The following is a 19592-nucleotide window of genomic DNA, read 5'->3' on the forward strand; positions in this document are numbered from 1 at the left end:
TTTTTTTTTTGTGGTACGCGGGCCTCTCACTGTTGTGGCCTCTCCCGCTGCGGAGCACAGGCTCAGGACACGCAGGCTCAGCGGCCATGGCTCACGGGCCCAGCTGCTCCGCGGCATGTGGGATCTTCCCGGACTGGGGCACGAACCCGTGTCCCCTGCATCGGCAGGTGGACTCTCAACCACTGCGCCACCAGGGGAGCCCACAATCCATATTCTTAACCGCTGTGGTATAGCATTTTCTTGGGTGTTGAAAAGGCATTAGATTCGTACTGAAGAAAGAAAGAAAACCAGTGACAGGAAATTGGAGAAAGACACATTTTTTTCTGAGTGTAAAAAAGATCATTCCCATGGTGGGGACTTTTTCCTTAAGAACTTTAGCGAAAATTCTCAGCTTGGGTGAGGATTTAAATTTAACTAGAAAATTGAAGATTTTTGATTCTAATCAATATTGTTTATAGCTGAAAGGAGGCTCTGTTCCCTGTGGCTAAAATTCTTCATGTTTAACAGCTGAGGTCTCCAGTTTCTCCTAGTCTTTTTCTTCCAGAAAAATAGGACTCCTTTCACTTTTGCCGGGCTTCCTGTAATTTACTTTTTCGGAGGGTGAAGCTAGAGGTGGAGCAAGCAAAATAGCAACTCCTTGCCCCTGGGGCCTTGGGAAGCCTCCTAGCTGATCTGCCAGGCCTGTCCTTTCCTTGACTCTAGAGCACCCCCTAGTGAGCTGCTGGAGATCTGCGAGCTCAGCCAGGAGAAGATGAGCTGTGTGTTTGAGGACAGTAACGTGTACATGCTGCACATGATGTACCAGGCCATGGGCGTCTGCTTGTACATGCAGGACTGGGAGGGAGCCCTGCGGTACGGACAGAAAATCATCCAGCCCTACAGGTGATTGCAGTGGCGCTTCCCATCCTCTTAGCACAGAATGGAAGTGGGTGATTTAGAATGGTCCCTTGGCTCTTGTCTTGACGCTATCATGTTGGAGCATGCCAGGAGCAGCTTCCTGTCCTCTGTACACATCTGGAGGTGCAGGCACAGGGTGCTTCCGCTGGGCCCGGCCTGTGCCCTCCACCACCCGGAAGAGGCACCCAGGGAGGCAGACTGAGGTGATGCAGCGGGTGCTGGGGCAGGATCCCTCCCAGGACCCGTCCAGGGTACTCCGTCCACAGTAGTTAATTCAGACCAGTATTCAAAAGCCACCGGTTTGTTTCGTTCCCCTCCCATGCCTTCCAAGTTAAATGGCACTTAGTAATCCATTAGTGGTTTTCTATCCCCTTCTTTTGCTTTTTTCAGGGTGCAGCATCAGTTTCGCAAATGGGGAAACTCTGGGACTGGTGTGTTGTCTGTGGTTATTTAATAGCCTCCCCTAGATTTGAATAAAATAAGTTGGATTTTAACTTGTAGTGATAATGAATGTTAACCATGGGCAAGTTTCCATGTTGAGAGGGTTAGTAAACCTTAAAGTGGGTGACAGAAGGAGGTTCTGAGTAGCCACTTCAGGGCCTGGCTGGCCTAGATCAGATCACTGGGGCGTCCGTTAAAACACATTTACATTATGCATTTACAGGGTCCTCTCCAAGACCAAGTGGATCAGAATCTCTGGGTATTGGACTCGAAATCTCTGTGTTCCAGAAGCACCCTGAGGGCTTTTGAGAAGCACTCAGTACTTCTTCAAGTTCTAAGATTGGGGACTGTAAAGTGTATGTCCAGTCTGAATTTCCACTGCCCAGTCGGCCCTCCACTTACCTCACAGTGCCCTGATTAGCCAGCAGGGGGAGCCCATGGGGGAAGCCAGCTCCTAAAATCTGCTCCTGGAAACAGAATTTGATACTTTAGGGATAATCTCAAAGCCTGTCCTTCTTCCCGAGGTGGGTGAGGAAGTCCTCTGGGCCATGTACACTTCCCTCTGTAGATCTGTAGGGAGAGAGACAGAGAATGGGAGTGAATGTTGGCTTTGTGGTTGCTCTCCCAGCAGGGCTTGCTGTGCTGGACCCTTTGTTAGCTTAGGGAGCTCTTCCGGGGGGCCCAGCCCTGGCCTTCTCTTGGTTGCTGGCTCTAGGGATCTCTCTGGGCAGCGAGCTGCCCGCTGCCTAGGAATACAGCTAGAATGTGTCTCTTTTGGATGGACTTTAAGGATAGAGCAGGTAGAACAGACCAGCCTGTAAATAAACACCTTGAACACACACACGTGTGTTCACACACACACACCAGCTGCCTCCTGGTCTCTGTTCCTAGGGAAATGGCTCCTTCCTAGGCAGGCCCCATCAGTCAGCCTTCAGTTAAAACCAGCGAGAATACCTGCTGTCTACAAAGCCTTCTCCTGGGCAATAGAGAAGGAATATCTAGAAGAAGCAGGAGGTGTGTACCTGACTTCAGAGAGCTTATAATTTTGCCAAACCAACTGATATCATAGAGTGTGACAGAAAGCCGAGGTCTGAGACACTGGTATGTTTGTATCTTTAAGTATACTGTCTTTTTAATATGAGGGGATAGGCCTGTTGTCCTCATAAAGAGGGAATTTTCCCAATGCCCTGCGATGCGCGCACCTGAAAGACAAAACTCTGGGGCTGGGACTCAATGTTGTGTTTATACATGTTTTTCCATAGGATCTCCCCTATAGTTTTTATGTGGTTTTTCAGAAACACACAAACTGCATAAAATGAAGCGCATCCACGATGGGTAGACAGGGTTGAACCATCCATGCCCTCCCCCCAGCACCTGCCGGGGTCTGGAGGAGCCTGGCTGCCGTGGAGAGTGTGGCCACCAGCTGGGCGACCACAGCTCACTGCACCCGGCCTGTGGGCTCTCGGCAGGCATTGACAAGGTGGCCTGTTGTCTCTTCTCTCCTTCCAGTAAGCACTATCCTCTGTACTCCCTCAACGTGGCCTCCATGTGGCTGAAGCTGGGAAGATTGTACATGGGCCTGGAGAACAAAGCTGCTGGGGAGAGAGCTCTGAAGAAGGTATGTGTGTGATGTGAGGTTAGGAGACCCAGTGCCTGCCGGACTCCTCACACCTCCCTTCCTGCAGGACTCAGGTGACTGACGGAGTCGTGGAGAAAGACTAGCCCTTGGCTGCCCTCCAGCCATAGGAGTGGGAGGGGGTGCATTCAGCAGGCGGCAGGGTAGGAAGTAACTGAGCCTTTGGCACGTTTGCATCCTGACCCTTCTGTTGGGAAAGGGGTGTCCACATTGTGGTTACAGGTTCACGGCTATGGGGAAGGGGGTACTTGCCCTTTGTCCCCTGGGAAGCCATGGAAGTGCTGTAAGTATGTGATCATGATACGAGGCTGGCATTATTAAAATGTCTTTTCTGGTCCACTATTACCTATAAAAAGAAAGGAAAAATAAGAAAGAGGCCATGGATAGGTCAGGAGACCGTAGTGAGGGAATTCTCCAAATTTCTGCCCTTTGGGATTTATAGATTCGTGATGCCCGTGAAATCAAGGCAGTTGGGTCTGGAGAGGCCCTCAGCATGACGATCATCCACTTGCAGTTTCTAAAATAGGCTTAATAATCATTGTTAGCGTTCATTGAGTATGGTTATGTGCCAGGACCTGCCAGTGGGCCAGGGGCCAGGCCCTGCCGCTCACAGAAGCACAGCCACCATCCCAAGTATTGGTTCTTATTGCTGTTTATATAGGATTCAACAGTTGATAAAATACAATCTTTGGGACAATTATTATTTATGTAGAAGACAAAGGTTGATAAAATGTAACCTTTGGACAGTCTGTTTATACCTGTTAAGAGAATCTTTGTGAAAGTTGGGGCCGTGGACTAGGCCTGGATGCCTAATTCTCCAGATTCCCCAAATCTTCCCGATACAGTATACGGAAAGATGGAGTAAGGTCCGACATCCCAAAAGGAAGGGCCAGGGCTGACCCAGCCTAGAAGTGGGAGTTAATAAAATTTTCTGTTTTTAAACTGTGGAAGTTGTCTTCTAAGATGACATTTATTGCTTTGGTGAGGTTGGAAAAAAATGAACCAGTTAGGTCTCAACGGCAGAGTGCTGTTAAGTAACTAACTGCTGATCACTGAAGGATAGAGTAGATCTGAGGAAGGAACACGAGTCCTGACGTGAATGCAGAGGGCAAGGAGAGACATTTAAACCAGGCGATTCCTGAAGGCTTGCACTCCTGTTGGTTTGAGATCTAGGAAGAGAATGGTAGAATAGAAAGGAAGGCCCGTCAGAGTCACAGGCCATCAAAAATTCCCTCTTTGGGGGACGTGGGAATAATTTAAGTTTTTTGATCTGTGAAGAATACAGTTGAATACAAAAGAGCAAAATAAATTATTATGGATTACCGTAGGTATGTAATTCCTATATGCCAGGCACTATTCTAAACACTTTATGTGTATCAACAACTCTGAGAGGTATGTGTTATTCCTATTTTACAGATGAGGACAGTGGGGCACAGAGTAGTTAAGTAAATTGCCCAAGGTTACACAGCTAGAAAGTAATGGAACCACTGGAAACTCTTGCACTTAAAGAAACCTTATTAAATATGTGCTCTCTGGATTCCTCACATGAAACTTGTGCCTGTTTTTAAAGAATATGTATAAAGATGTAAGCGTGCACTTTTTGAAAGGGAAAAACGGTTTAGTCACGTCTTACACATTAGTAATATGAACTAAAATCAAAAAGGTTTGTCCCTAAATCAATTTCTCTATCATTTCTTCAGCTACTGAAGAATGTTTTCCTCAGCCGTAGAGACTGGGTGACTAGTTGGATGTGAGAGAATCTTGTCCTCTTTTCTTTTTTAAAAAAAAAGCCAGACTCTGGAGGCTAACACGGGCTCTGAAAGCCAGTTTGCATCCTGTGCCTTCAAGCAGAGAGGTCCAGCCTGAATTAAAGTTAGTCCGGGGGAGGGGCAAGGGGACTGGCTTCAGGCTCTCAACCCCTGTTCTCTCTCTCCTAGGCCATTGCCATCATGGAAGTAGCTCATGGCAAAGACCATCCATACATTTCTGAGATCAAACAGGAAATTGAAAGCCACTGAAACTATGCTGACATTTTAGTTTTTATTTAAATCCAAGTGCAAAAACCTTCGAGGATTTGACTGTTTCAAATCATACACGTCATGCCAGCATCTCTGTAAACTCATTGGAATGAAAACACAACTTGCACTTAACCTTACAAATGGCTTACTTGGATGTTGGTCTTAATCTTGAACCTTCATATCAAATTAATTTTTGAATGCTTTTTTTCCCTAAAAGATAATGGCATGGTTTCATATATTATAATATACATTTAAAAATGCAGTTATTTTTCCCTTCATGCCTACTGTAATGTTCTAAACAAACATGAATGATGAAAGAGAATTAAAAAAGATAATAGTATATGAAGTTTGTGTTTTCCTCTGCCGGTCGGGCGGGGGGATGTCGAAGTGGTGATGGAGCCGGGTGTTGGCATGGGTGTTGCACCCGTTCTGCATCAGGCAGGGAGCCCAGGCACGCTCACCCCTAGGAGTGGGGTCTGAAGCCTCGTTAGCCTGCAGCTGCTTTGCCTATACAGTGCCCATGGAGGACGACAAGACCCAAGACTGAGAAGGTGCAAGAAGGGAAGAAAGGTATCAGCAGCTGAGAGCAGTTGAGTGATATGGGTGCCCCTCCCTGGCAGGAGAATGCGTCAGTTTCAGTTTTTTTCTGTCCAGTGTCTGGTATCCCTTCAGTGCATAATGATTCTGTGCTCAGGGTAAGCCTGAGCAGGAGAAACATTTTTTCCTTACCGACTCCATGTTCTTGAGCAAACGCTGATCTCTCCCTGCACGGCCGGCAGGAATTCAGCTTCGCCACAGCCTGGACCACAGCAACCTGCAAGTTTCTCAGCAGCTGCTGCAGAGAGGGGCACAGCCCTGAGCACTGCAGCGCAGGGATGTTTCTTGGATGAGTTTCTTCTGATCCAAAGAGAGGAACCTCCCCATTAGGTAATAATTAAAGCCTGATGGAGTTTACACTCAGCTTCTTTCAGATTCATGGTCTGCAAACAGCTTGGAAACAGCTGTGGATCTGGTCTGTTATCCTTCTTTCCTCATCTACAGACACCACACACATCTCTCACTCGCAGTTAACTGCACACAGCGGATTCAGCAGGTAGAATGCCTTCTCTTGTTCAGTGAAGTGTGTTAAGATGTTTACTGAACACCTACTATATGCAAAACATGCTCCAAGTGCATAGAGATGAAGAAGGCATAGTCCTGGCTCTGGGGAGCTTAGTGTTTTAAGAATGCAAATTTACTCTGTAGCTAGGCCTAAAATAAGCTTAGCCCAACATCTGTCTAGGTTTTATAAAATTTGTAAAGGTAATACTTTCTCAATAAATTTAAATTATATGAAAAAGTGAGCTGTTCCTTCTTTCTCAGCAGTCCTACCACCCAGAGGTAACCACTGTGATAGTTTGCTTATGTGGCCCCAGTGTTTTCCACACCCGTATAGCATATCTGTATAAACAGATTTAGAAAAACAAAGGCAGAATGGTACTGACATATTTTGTAGTCTGCTTCTCTGACCTAACAATAGGGACCCTTTTCATTTCAGCATTTACAGATTTGCTTCATTCTCTTTAGAGGCAGAATGTTGCATGGAATGTGTATGTCATAATCTATTCAGCTGTTCTCTTATTTATGGACATGTGGGTTTTCCACTTTGCTGCTATTATAAACGACGCCACAGTGAACAGTCTTAGACGTATAACTTTGCTGACATGGGGTACCATTTTTGGAGACAGATTCCTAGAAGTGGAATTTCAGGATCAAATAGTGGAAACTTTATTTGAGTAAGTATGGCCACATTTCCTTTTTAAAAAACTGCAGCAGGTACCAATAGAATATAATATTTATAGTATTTGTTTTCCTCTACCCTCATAACACTGTATTGTTTAAAATTTTTTTGCCAATATAATGTGTGAACTATTTTGTTTATATGCATTTATTAATGAAGTTGGGTACTTTTTCATATACTTAGGAATTATTGTGTTTCTTCTGTGAGTTGATATTCACAGCCATTGCCTATTTTGTTATTTATGCCGTTCATAATAATTTCTAAGATCTCAGTGTATATTGGGATATTAGCTCTTTGTCATGTGTTGAAAATATTTTCCCCTGGTTGTCCATTAACTTTATTTTTCATGACATTTGTACTAAGGAAGATTTTTTTTTCTCATTTTGAAATGAAGAAAAGAAATACAACTTTGTCTATGATCTATCTGGAATCGTTTTATTTAATACATTGTTTAATGGTTAAGGGATCTAATAGTACTCTAAACTTTTTAATGTTCAGAATTGCTAGCCACTTATGCCAGCATTGTTTATGGAATGATTTCTTTTCCCCTGCTGATTTGAAATGATACCATTATCATTTCCCTAAGACTTAGGTTTATTTCTGCAGTGTTTCATTCCATTGATCCGTCTACTATAGAAGTAAAGTACTTTTAACTACTGTTGCACTGCAGAACTTTTAGTATCTACTAAGGCTAATCCTTTTGCATTCTCTGGAGTTTTTCTGACCATTCTCCCATGTTTAACCCTACAAAGTACTTTAGAATCACTTGGCCAAGTCCTCTCATGGACTTTCCCTACTCCCCCAGCAAAAGTACTCCTGGAATATTTATTAGAATTGCATTGAACTCATTGGTACTCAGAGAACTGACCTCTTCATGAGTCTTTCTATCCAAGAATGTGATGAGTTTATCAATTTGTCTACATTTTGCCTCTGAAGTAGTTTAGTTACGTTTATACAGGTCCTGCACATTCTTCTTAATTCCTAGATTTTATGTTTTCTATAGCTATTAGGAAAGAGCTCTTTTCTTCTATATATTTCTTAACTGTTAAGTCTGACAAGTTTTCCCTATTTATTGTTAAAGATAATAAAAAGTAGAATCACATGAAATTGATGTGTTTGATCCTGTTTTTGTCATTTTATTGCATATTTGTGTGTTTTTCTTATATTTATCTTTTGCTCTTTTGAGTTTTCTTTTCTCTCTTTTTTAATTTACTTCCTGCTAATAGAGTATTTGGAAATAATACTATCTACTCATAGTTAGTTTTATGTCTAAACTATAGGGTAAGACTACTTTTTCTGTTCATCAACCAAAGAAATTGAGTCCATTTACTCATTCCATGAATGACAAAGCAAATTAGTGTATGTACCTGTTCTCTTGCCATTCTACTTGACTTCTTTCCATGTTCATTGGTATTTTGTCTAGTATCATCTTTTTTTGTTAAAGTTGATGCTGTACAATATGATATAAGTTATAGGTATACAATACACTGATTCACAGTAAGATTTTACTCAATTTGTAGTTATTATAAAATGTTGACTATATTTCCCCTGTTTTACAATATATGCTTGTAGCTTATTTTATACCTAATAGTTTGTACCTCTTAATCCCCTACCCCTATATTTCCCTCCCCATTCCCTCTCCACACTGGTAACCACTAGTTGGTTCTCTACGAGTCTGCTTTTTGTTGTTGTTATATTCATTAGTTTGTTGTATTTTTTAAATTCCACATATAAGTGATTTCACACAGTATTTGTTTTTGTCTGACTTATTTCACCAAGCTTAATGCCCTCCAAGTCCATCCATGTTGCTGAAAATGGCAAAATTTTGTTCTTTTTTATGGCTGAGTAGTATTCCATTGTATATATGTACCACATATTCTTTATCCATTCATTAGTTGGTGGACCCTTAGGTTGCTTCCATATCTTGGCAATTGTAAATAATGCTGCTATGAACGTTGGGGTGCATGTATCTTTTCGAATTAGAGTTTTTGTTTTCTTCAGATATATACCCAGGAGTGGAATGTAGTTCTATTTTTAGTTTTTTAAGAAACCTCCATACTGTTTTCCACAGTGGATGCAGCAATTTACATTCCTACCAACAGTGCATGAGGGTTCCTTTTTCTCCACATCCTTGCCAGAATTTGTTATTTGTGTTATTTTTGATAATAGCCATTCTGACAGGTGTGAGGCAATATCTCAGTGTAGTTTTGATTTGCATATCCCTGATGATTAGCAATGTTGAGCATCTTTTCATGTGCCTGTTGGCCGTCTGCATTTCCTTTGGGAAATAAGCCAGCTCTTCTGCCCATTTTTTAATAGGGTTGTTTTTTTGATGTTGGAGTTGTATGAGCTGTTTATATATGTTGGATATTAGTCCCTTATTGGTCATAACATTTGCAAATGTTTTCTTCCATTCAGTAGGTTGTCATTTCGTTTTATCAGTGGTTGCCTTTACTGTTTAAAAAGCTTCTAAGTTTAGTTAGGTCCCATTTGTTTATTTTTGTTTTTATTTCCTTTAGGAGGTGATCCAAAAAAATATTGCTGTGATTTATGTAAAAGAGTGTTCTGCCTATGTTTTCCTCTAGGATTTTTATAATATCTGGCCTTACATTTAGGTCTTTAATCCATTTTGAGTTTATTTTTGTATATGGTGTTAAAGAATTTCCTAGTTTCATCTCTTACACATAGCTGTCCAGTTTTCCAAGCACCACTTATTGAAGAGACTGTCTTTCTCCATTGCATATTCTTGCCTCTTAATTGACCAAAAGTGTGTGGGTTTATTTCTGGGCTTTCTATCATGTACCATTGATCTCTATATGTTTTTGTGCCAGTACCATATTGTTTTGATTACTGTAGCTTTGTAGTATAGTCTAAAGTCAGGGAGCATGATTCCTTGAGCTCTGTTCTTCTTAAGATTGTTTTGGCAATCTGGGGTCTTTTTTGTTTCTATACAAATTTAAAAATTATTTGTTCTAGTTCTGTGAAAAATGCCATTGGTAATTTGATAGGAATTGCATTGAATCTGTAGACTGCCTTGGGTAGTATGGTCATTTTAACAATATTGATTTTTCCAATCCAAGAACATGGTATATCTTTCCATCTGTTTCTGTTGTCTTCAATTTCATTCATCTGCATCTCATACTTTTCAGAGTACAGGTCTTTTGCCCCTTAAGTAGGTTTATTCCTAGGTATTTTATTATTTTTGACGTGATGGTAAATGGGATTGTTTCCTTAATTCTGTTTTTACTAGTTCATTGTTAGTGTATAGAAATGCAACAGATTTCTGTATATTAATTTTGTATCCTGCTACTTTCCCAAATTCATTGATGAGCTCTAGTAATTTTCTGGTGGTGTGTTTTTAGGATTTTCTATGTATAGTATCGTGTCATCTGCAGACAGTGACAGTTTTACTTTTTCTTTTCCAATTTGGATTCCTTTTATTTGTTTTCCTTCTCTGATTGCTGTGGCTAGGACTTCAAAACTATGTGAATAAAAGTGGCAAGAGTGGGCACCTTTGTCTTGTTCTTGATGTTAGAGGAAATGCTTTCAGTTTTTCACCATTGAGTATGATGTTAGCTATGGCTTTGTCATTTATAGCCTTTATTATGTTGAGGTAGGTTCCCTCTGTGCCCACTTTCTGGAGAGTTTTTATCATAAATGGATGTTGAATTTTATCAAAAGCTTTTTCTGCATCTATTGAGATGATCATATGGTTTTTATTCACTTTGTTAATGTGGTGTATCACATTGATTGACTTATGGATATTGAAAAATCCTTGCATCCCTGAGATATCAATAAATACCACTTGATCATGGTGTATGATCTTTTTAATGTATTGTTGGATTCAGTGTGCTAATATATTGTTGAGAATTTTTGCATCTATATTCATCAGTGACATTGGCCTGTAATTTTCTTTTTTGTGGTATCTTTGGTTTTGGTATCTGGGTGATGCTGGCCTCATAGAATGAGTTTGGAAGTGTTCCTTCCTCTGTTTTTTGGAATAGTTTTAGAAGGATAGGTGTTAATTCTTCTCTAAATGTTTGGTATAATTCACCTGTGAAGCCATCTGGTCCTGGACTTCTGTTTGTTGGGAGTTTTAAAACTACTGATTCAATCTCATTACTGGTAATTGGTCTGTTCATATTTTCTATTTCTTCCTAGTTCAGTCTTGTGGTGTTGTACCATTCTAAGAATTTGTCAATTTCTTCTAGGCTGTCCATCTTATTGCCATGTAGTTGCTCATAGTAGGCTCTTATGATCCTTTGTATTTCTGTGGTGTTGATTATAACTTCTCCTTTTTCATTTCTGATTTCATTGATTTGGGCCTTCTCCTCTTGAAGAGTCTGGCTAAAGGTTTATCACTTTCATTTATCTTTTCAAAGAACGAGCTTTTTGTTTCATTGATTTTTTCCTAATTTTTACATCTGTATTTAATTTATTTCTGCTTTGATCTTTATGATTTTTTTTTCTTTTACTAATTTTGGGTTTTGTTTGTTCTCCTATCTCTAGTTGCTTAGGCATCAAGTTAGGTTGTTTGAGATTTTTCTTGTTTCCTGAGGTAAACTTGTATCACTATAAACTTCCCTTTTGCTTTTTGCTTTTGCTGCATCCCATAGATTTTGGATCGTCATGTTTTCATTTTCATTTGTCTCTAGGTACTTTTTGTTATCCTTTTTTTCTTCAGTGATCCTATAGTTCTTAAGTAGCATATTGTTCAGCCTCCATGTGTTTGTGTTTTTTCAATTTTTTTCTTGTAGTTGATTTCTAGTCTCATAGCACTGGGGTCAGAAAAGAAGCTTGATATGATTTCAGTTTTCTTAAATATACCGAGGCTTGTTTTGTGGCCTAGCATGTGATCTGTCCTGGGGAATGTTCCATGTGCACTTGAAAAGAATGTGTATTCTACTGGTTTTGAATGGAGGGCTCTATACATACCAGTTAATCCATTTGGTCTAATGTGTTATTTTTCTATTTTTTATTTTTTTGCGGTACGTGGGCCTCTCACTGTTGTGGCCTCTCCCATTGCAGAGCACAGGCTCCAGACATGCAGGCTCAGTGGCCACAGCTCACAGGTCCAGCCGCTCCACAGCATGTGGGATCTTCCCGGACTGGGGCACGAACCCGTGTCACCTGCATCGGCAGGCGGACTCTCAACCACTGCGCCACCAGGGAAGCCCTGATGTGTTACTTAAGGTTTGTGTTTCCTTGTTGATTTTCTGTCTGGATGATCTGTCCATTGATATAAGTGGGGTGTTAAAAATCCCTTTCTATTATTGTGTTACTGTTGATTTCTCGTTTTATGTCCATTCATTATTTGCCTTCTGTATTTTAGGTGCTCCTGTGTTGCGTCCATGTATTGGGTTGGCCAAAATGTTCATTTGGGTTTTTCCGTAAGATGTTACAGAAAAACCCAGTGGAACATTTTGGCCAACCCAATATATTTACAATTGTTATATCTACTTCTTGGATCGATCCCTTGATCATTATGTAGTGTCGTTCTTTGTCTCTTTTAACAGTCTTTATTTTAAAGTCTATTGTGTCTGATAATAAGTTTGCTACTCCAGGTCTCTTTCGATTTCTTTTGCATGGAATACCTTTTTCTATCCCCTCACTTTTAGTCTGTGTGTGTCTCTAGATTTGAAGTGAGCCTCTTGTAGGCAGCATATGCTAACATATGGATCTTTCAGCCACTCTGTGTCTTTTGGTTGGAGCATTTAGTCTGTTTACATTTAAGGTAATTATCAATATATATGTTCTTATTGGCCATTTTGTTAATTGTTTTGAATTTGTTTTTGCAGGTCTTTTTTTTTTCTTCTTTTGTTCTCTTGTGATTTGATGACTGTCTTTAGTGTTACGTTTGTATTCATTTTTGTGTGTATCTATTATAGAATTTTGGTTTGTGGTTACAATGAGGTTTTTATCTAGCAGTATATATATATATACTCTCCTCCCCTCACAATTACTGTTTTTGATATCATATTTTTTATCTAATTGTTCGTGTATCCCTTAACTGCTTATTGTGGATCTAGATGATTTCACAACTTTTGTCTTTTAACTTCCCCACTAGCTTTCTGTGTGGGTGATTTCCTACTTTTACTGTATGTTTGCCTTTACCGGTGAGCTTTTTCATTTCGTAATTTTCTTGTTTCTAGTTGTGGCCTTTCCTTTTTAACCTAGAGAAGTTCCTTTAACATTTGTTGTAAAAGTGATTTGGTGGTGCTGAACTCTCTTAGCTTTTTCTTGTCTATAAAGCTTTTGATCTCTCCGTCAGATCTGAAGGAGAGCCTGGCTGCATATTCTTGGTTGAAGGTTTTTCCCTTTCACCATTTAAAATATCTTGTGCCACTCCCTTCTGGCCTGCAGAGTTTCTGCTGAAAAATCAGCTGATAACCTTATGGAGATTCCCTTCTGTGTTATTTGTTATTTCCCTTGCTGCTTTTAATATTCTGTCTTTATCTTTAATTTCTGTCATTTTGATTATAGTGTGTCTTGGTGTGTGTGTTCCTCTTTGGGTTAATCCTGTATGGGACTCACTGCACTTCCTGGACTTGGGTGACTGTTTCCTTTACCAGGTTAGGGAAGTTTCCAGCTGTTATCTCTTCACATATTTTCTTGGGCCCTTTCTCTCTTCTTCTGGGACATTCCCCTATAATGTGAACATTAGTGTGCTTGATGTTGTCCCAGAGGTCTCTTAAAATGTCATTTCTCTTCATTATTTTTTTTTCTGTTCAGCGGCAATGATGTCCACTACTCTGTCTTCCAACTCACTGATCTGTTCCTCTGTATCGTGTAGTCTACTATTGATTTCTTCTAGTGTGTTTTTCATTTATTGTATTCTTCGTCTCTGGTTATTCTTCATATTTTCTAATTCTTTGTTAAACACTTGGAACTGCTTGCTCTGTGCATCCGTTCTCCTCCTGAGTTCTTTGAGCATCTTTATGACCATTACTCTGACCTCTTTCTCTGGTAGATTGCCTATCTCCATCTCACTTAGTTCTTCTTCCGGCGTTTTTATCTGGTTTTTTTGTCTAGAACGTGTTCCTCTCCCAACACATTTTGTCTAAGTTGCTACGTGTATTTTTACGTATGTGGTAGATCAGTGACGTTTCTTGACCTTGGAGAAGTGGCCCTCTGTAGCAGATGTCCTGTGTGTCCCAGAAGCACACTCCCCTCTTGTCACCCAAGCTATATACTCTAGGGGTTCCCCCTAAGAGGGCTGCGTGGGTCCTTCTGTTGGGGCGGGCTGGCTACGTGGATGGTCTGGTAGGCTTGGTTGGTCCCTAGCCCGGCTGGTTGCCAGGCCCCGCCTTGTGCAGATGCTGCTGGCTGCTGGTTAGCGGGGCTTGCTTGTGAGGCAGCCCAGGCTAGTGCTGGTACACTGGTAGGCGGAGTCAGGATCCAGAAGACTCCAGGGCTGTTGCCTGCCCACTGGTGGGTGAAGCCATGTCCTGGATTTAGTGCTGGACGACTGGCAGGCAGGGCTGGGTCCTGGAGTTCGGCTGCAGGGCCCAGGGATCCTAGAGCTGGTGTCAGCTTGCTGTTTGGGGTGGGTGGGGCAGAGGTAGAGGCCAGTTACTGACACAGTTAGGTGTGGGGTCTGGGGTGTCCCAAAGCTTGTGTTGCCCTGCTAGTGGGTAGTGCCAGGGCCCAGCTGGTCCCAGGGTAGGGTCTGGTCTCTTTGGGGCAGGCTTGGTCTGCAGGCTGCAGGATTGTGGTTTTCTTATGTCTGGTGTCTGCCCTCTGGTGGGTTAGGCTGGTTTAGAGGTTAGCACAGGGCCGGTCTACAGGCTAGGCAGGGCTGGTGCCTGTCCACTGGTGGGTGGAGCTGGGTCCTTCCCCTCTGGTGGGCAGGGCCCTATCTAAAGGCATGTCTAGAGGTAGCTGTGGCCTCAGGAAGCTTTTAGGCAGCCTCTCTACTGATGGATAGGGCTGTGTCCCTGCCCAGTTAGTTGTTTGGCCTGAAGCATCCCAGCACTGGCACCTACAGGCTGTTGGCTGGGGCCAGGTGTTGGCACTAATGAGCTAGATGTAGGATACCATGATGGTACGAGCCCCAGTGTCCACACAGTAGAATACACCTCGCTGTGGCCGCCACCAGTGTCTTATGTCCCAAGGGTGAGCCACAGCCACCCCTGCCTCTCCAGGAGACTCTCCAAGACCAGCAGGTAGGTTTGACCCAGGCTCTTATCAAATGACTGCTTTTGCCCTGGGTCCCAATGTGCGAGAGATTTTGTGTGTGCCCTTTAAAAGTGAAGTCACTATTTCCCCCAGTCCTGTGGGCCTCCAGAAATTAAGCCCCACCGGCCTTCAAAGCCAAATGCTCTGGGGGCTCATCTTCCCAATGCAGGACCCCTGGGCTGGGGAGCCTGATGTGGGGCTCAGACCCCTCACTCCTGTGGGAGAACCTCTGCAGTATAATTATTCTCCAATTTGTGGGTCACCCCACCTGGGGCGAGTATCGGACTCGATGATATCGCGAGTCTGCCCCTCCTGTCCTTCACATTGTGGTTCCTTATTTATGTCTTTAGTTGTAGAAGATCTTTTCTGATATGTTCTGATCTTGTTCATCAATGGTTGTTCTGCAGATACTTGTGATTTTGCTGTGCTTGTGAGAGGAGGTAAGCTCAGAGTCTTTCGACTTCGCCATCTTGCTGGGCTCTCCTATCATCTTTTTTTTTTCCCAAACTTGATGTAGTTTTTCTTTTAAAAACTATCAATCATTGTTTTGTTGCCACAGTCAACTTATGTACAGCACAATCTATGTGTTTAGTGAAATTTGCTTGCCATCTCCTTTCACCCCAGTGTGGTTTACAGTATCCTGATTTTCATGATGTGAAACAAGCCGGGACCTCTGTAGGTGAATGACTCCTTGTACAGTGATAGGACTGAAAGTGGGTTCCTCGCTGAAGTGGTCATAGTGCCCTGCTACTCATCAAAGGGACATAAAGTATCCACCCTCATCACCCGGGGTTCACCATGTGTGTCTGTGGCAGTTGAGTGGCTGAAAAGATGGGGCAGGGCAGCCACCTTTAAACCTGGAGATGAGCTGTGCTGTTGATAAAGTTGAAAGACAAAAGCAACGATTTGGGTCTTCTGTAGCAGCCTGCAGCTTGGCTCTTCTGGGCCAGCAGTTTGGGCTCTGAATGAATGACAGCTGTGGGGGGACTTGGCACTTAATACGGGTTGTCACTGCAGCTGTGAGTAAGCTCCAATTCTAGGTTCTTCACTCCATTTACCTAACCAACAATCACCCCTTTCAGCTTTTTCCTAACAAACAATGATGACTTTTGGAAATTTCAAACTGATTCTTCAGTGTGATCCAATTATCCAGGAATGAAAAGTGGGTAGAAATAAATGGGCTTTAAAGAAGTGAAAAGGCAGGTTTTCCCAGATACGTTGGCCTATGAAAATAATCCTGAGGGAGAAGATGCTTTCAATTAATGCAAACATACATAGGACAGAAAAGATTCAGCTGTTTTCTCTGGAAAAAAAAAAAAAGTTTATTGCATTTGGAAGTCAATAGATATCTTTTACAAAAAAAGGTTAGAATAAAGATCTCACATTTGTAAAGGCACATATGAAACATTTTAATAACAAGGGCAGTGAGAACATAAACAATACACAACTAGGACCAATAGCTAAAGACTTTATAAAAACAGAGAGGAAACAGTGCAAAAATACTGTCAAAAGTCAGTTTCATACACCTCTTAATTGTGTATAAAACTGGCAAGCATAAGCTTATTTACTGATATAAAAAAGCACATAGAAGAGCATGCATAATTTTATTTAAGGCTTTTAATATTATTAAATTGAGAGGGAGTCTACACCGAAGTGAAGTTGACATGTGAATATTAATCACTCCCCAACTCAGGGAACGTCCTATAAATGTCTCACTCCCTCTCTCCCCTTACAATTAGTTTGCAGTGAAGAGACTGGACCTCCATCTTGCAAGGTAGCAAGTGCCCACCACGGGGAGAAGAATGTGTTATCAGGATCCCAAGCCCCTATCTGGAATGCATTTCTCACAGCAACAATACGATAGGTGGTTAAATGTCTAGGTCAGCCCATGCCAGCCAGATCTGGCTGACACCGCCCTGCTATTCAGCCGTGTTGGACGGCAGAAGGCTTCTGTGGGCTGACCTAAAACCCTTAAGAACAAACTGGTTTCTACATTAGGGACTTGTCTGTAGGTTCGAAATGAGACCTATTAAATGTCAATTGGTTTGAATGATAAAACAATTCACAACATTTTATAAAACACAGACCAAGGAAAGCATCAAAATACTGAATTAAGTCTCACAACAATAGTCCAGTGAAACGAAATAGATCAGCATGTTACTTGATGTAACACAAATTACTTAAGGTTATCTAATAGTCATCTGCATATGTAAACCTTTTTTCCCCATTTACACATCCTCAAGCAAGTTAGCTGACTATTGAAGGAACAAAGGACGTACACAGGAAAGCATCTCTGATGAAGAGTAACCTTACTTTTGAAAGGATAAGGGTAACAGATTTTTAAGATTTCAAACTGGCAAGAAAGTTCAGTCAAAGGAAGTTGCAATCACATTTTACGGTATTCCAAGTTGGGGGGAAAAATGGCTCTGAAGGACAGCTCTCAGTTCTAAGCTGAAGGTGTTTATTAGCTAACACTACATACAGTTCAGGGAGGTGGGAGGCCCCTGAGAAATGCTGAGAACGCCAAGCACCTCTGCTCTGAGAGCCAGCTGAGCTCAATGCAGAGCAGGGTTCCTGAGATGTTAGCAAACTAGTTCCACCCTAAGGCCCAAAAAGACCCCAATCTAACGTTTTTAGCTTTTTCCCAAAACCTCTGTCAGGTGAGGCAGCCTCTGTGTTTCCCTGAAGGAGGAGGTGGAGGTGAGGAAGAAAAAAATAGGACACATTGCAGACTGGATGAAGAGCGTGTCCTGCCCTTCCCTAGACAGTGGAGAACGGATCACAAGGCAACGTAGAAATGTCCCTGTGGAGCCCAGAGCTTCACCCATTTCACCAGACTGGCCAGGCTGCGTAGAGGTGACGGTGAAGGGAACAGAGTCAGCAGGAGAAGGCTAGAAACAAATTAATCCGACTACATGTGTCACGATGCCAAATGCAGCCGCTGTGGCTCCATGTCAGCTCGCCTCAAAAGAAGCCTGAGGGAGTGGTGCAACCTTTGTCCTAAACAGGACTGACCATCGATCCAGCTTATCTTCCACTCCTTCTAGTACTGCCAGTGCCCGTCGCCAAGGGGAGAAAGGGGGTAAAGACAGCTTCCTGGCTGCCGACAGCACCTAGCTATTTTCATTATGGTTATTTCCCTTTGCCAGATTTCATTCCTTGAAACTACATAAATGCCAAATTTTACTTTTTGAAACTACATAGGCTTTTCAGGATTAAAATCAGATTTCCGAATTACATAATTTGGAGAGACTGAAGAGAGTGATTACCTATGACTAGATTCAGCTGCTCTGTAGGAGTTGCTAAAAGGGTAGGGAAAGGAAAGAAAAGGTGTGCCGTCGAGAGCTGATCCATAAAGCAAAGGAAAAACAAGGCCGGCGTAGCCCTAAGTGAATTGGGTGCTCTTGGAAGAGGGTGACATCACAAAGTAGTCCCACCTGTGCCCTCAAGTGAGCCAACGAACTGCCGTCACTACTGATATATTGACGTCTTACCTGCTTTTTATGCCCTGATTAGAAACACGATGTGCTGGGAAGGGGAATCCGCTCTGCAGCCCCCCCGGGCCGGAGGAGAGGCGCAATCAACATGCACAGGAGGGGCTTCCCTGGTGGCGCAGTGGTTGAGAGTCCGCCTGCCGATGCAGGGGACGCAGGTTCGTGCCCCGGTCCGGGAAGATCCCACATGCCGCGGAGCGGCTGGGCCCGTGAGCCGTGGCCGCTGAGCCTGTGTGTCCAGAGCTGTGCTCCGCAACGGGAGAGGCCACAACAGTGAGAGGCCCGCATACCGCGAAAAAAAAAAAAAAAAAAGATGCACAGGAGCTGTGATAGCTAACTCCAGAGCTGTGTGGTCGAGCAAATCTTCTGCTAATAAGGTTGCAAGGAAAGGGAGGGCCACCAGCAAGCGAGGGGAAGTGGTCTTTCTGAGCAGCAGACCTAGGCAGGCATCAGAATCGAGAACATTCGTCAAGCTCCACTGCAACAGTGAGGACATGATTTAAAACTACGAGCGAGGGTACGGACTTCCCTGGTGGTGCCGTGGTTGAGAGTCCGCCTGCCAATGCAGGGGACATGGGTTCGAGCCCTGGTCCGGGAAGATCCCACATGCCGTGGAGCCAACTAAGCCCGTGCACCACAACTACTGAGCCTGCGCTCTAGAGCCCGCGAGCCACAACTACTGAAGCCCGTGCACCTAGAGCCCGTGCTCCGCAGCAAGAGAGGCCACCACGATGAGAAACCTGTGTACGCAACGAACAGTAGCCCCAGCTCGCCGCAACTAGAGAAAGCCCGCACGCAGCAATGAAGACCCAACGCAGCCAAAAATAAAATAATTTAAAAAAAAAGCAAAAACTGTGTGAGGGTGAAACAGATCTCCCCACTACAGCACGGTCTTTCCCAGGATCACCACCTCATCTCCATCCCTCTGGCCTTATAGAAAGGGAGGGAGTAGGAGAGACATCACCGAGTTCAGAAAATTGTTTGTGAATCAGGAACTTTTTGATAGAAACTCCAAGCCTTCCTCTTTCTCTTCCCATTTATAGCTCTTCTCTGGGCAAGCTTATGGCATTTTTTGGAAAGAATGATCTTGATGGCCCAAAGCGTGGCAGAAGGAACAGTGACTTTCTAGATAGATGCGTTCTCATGTT

General features: G+C 42.9%; 1 protein-coding gene across 2 annotated transcripts in view; it reads left to right on the top strand.

The window, feature by feature from the left end:
* Positions 1-5334, top strand: part of SMYD2 (SET and MYND domain containing 2) — a 50681-nt gene extending 45347 nt beyond the window's left edge. For both annotated transcript variants that reach the window (XM_027082971.1, XM_027082972.1), the window contains 3 exons: positions 708-882; positions 2848-2956; positions 4912-5334. In XM_027082971.1, coding sequence (XP_026938772.1) covers positions 708-882; positions 2848-2956; positions 4912-4992 — 365 coding nt within the window. In that variant the 3' untranslated portion in view covers positions 4993-5334. The remainder of the gene's footprint in view (positions 1-707; positions 883-2847; positions 2957-4911) is intronic.
* The last annotated feature ends 14258 nt before the right edge of the window (positions 5335-19592 follow it).

The sequence above is a fragment of the Aethalodelphis obliquidens genome, unplaced genomic scaffold (assembly GCF_003676395.1).
Source record: "Aethalodelphis obliquidens isolate GAN/ISIS:26980383/991018 unplaced genomic scaffold, ASM367639v1 scaffold48, whole genome shotgun sequence".
NCBI lineage: Eukaryota > Metazoa > Chordata > Mammalia > Artiodactyla > Delphinidae > Aethalodelphis > Aethalodelphis obliquidens.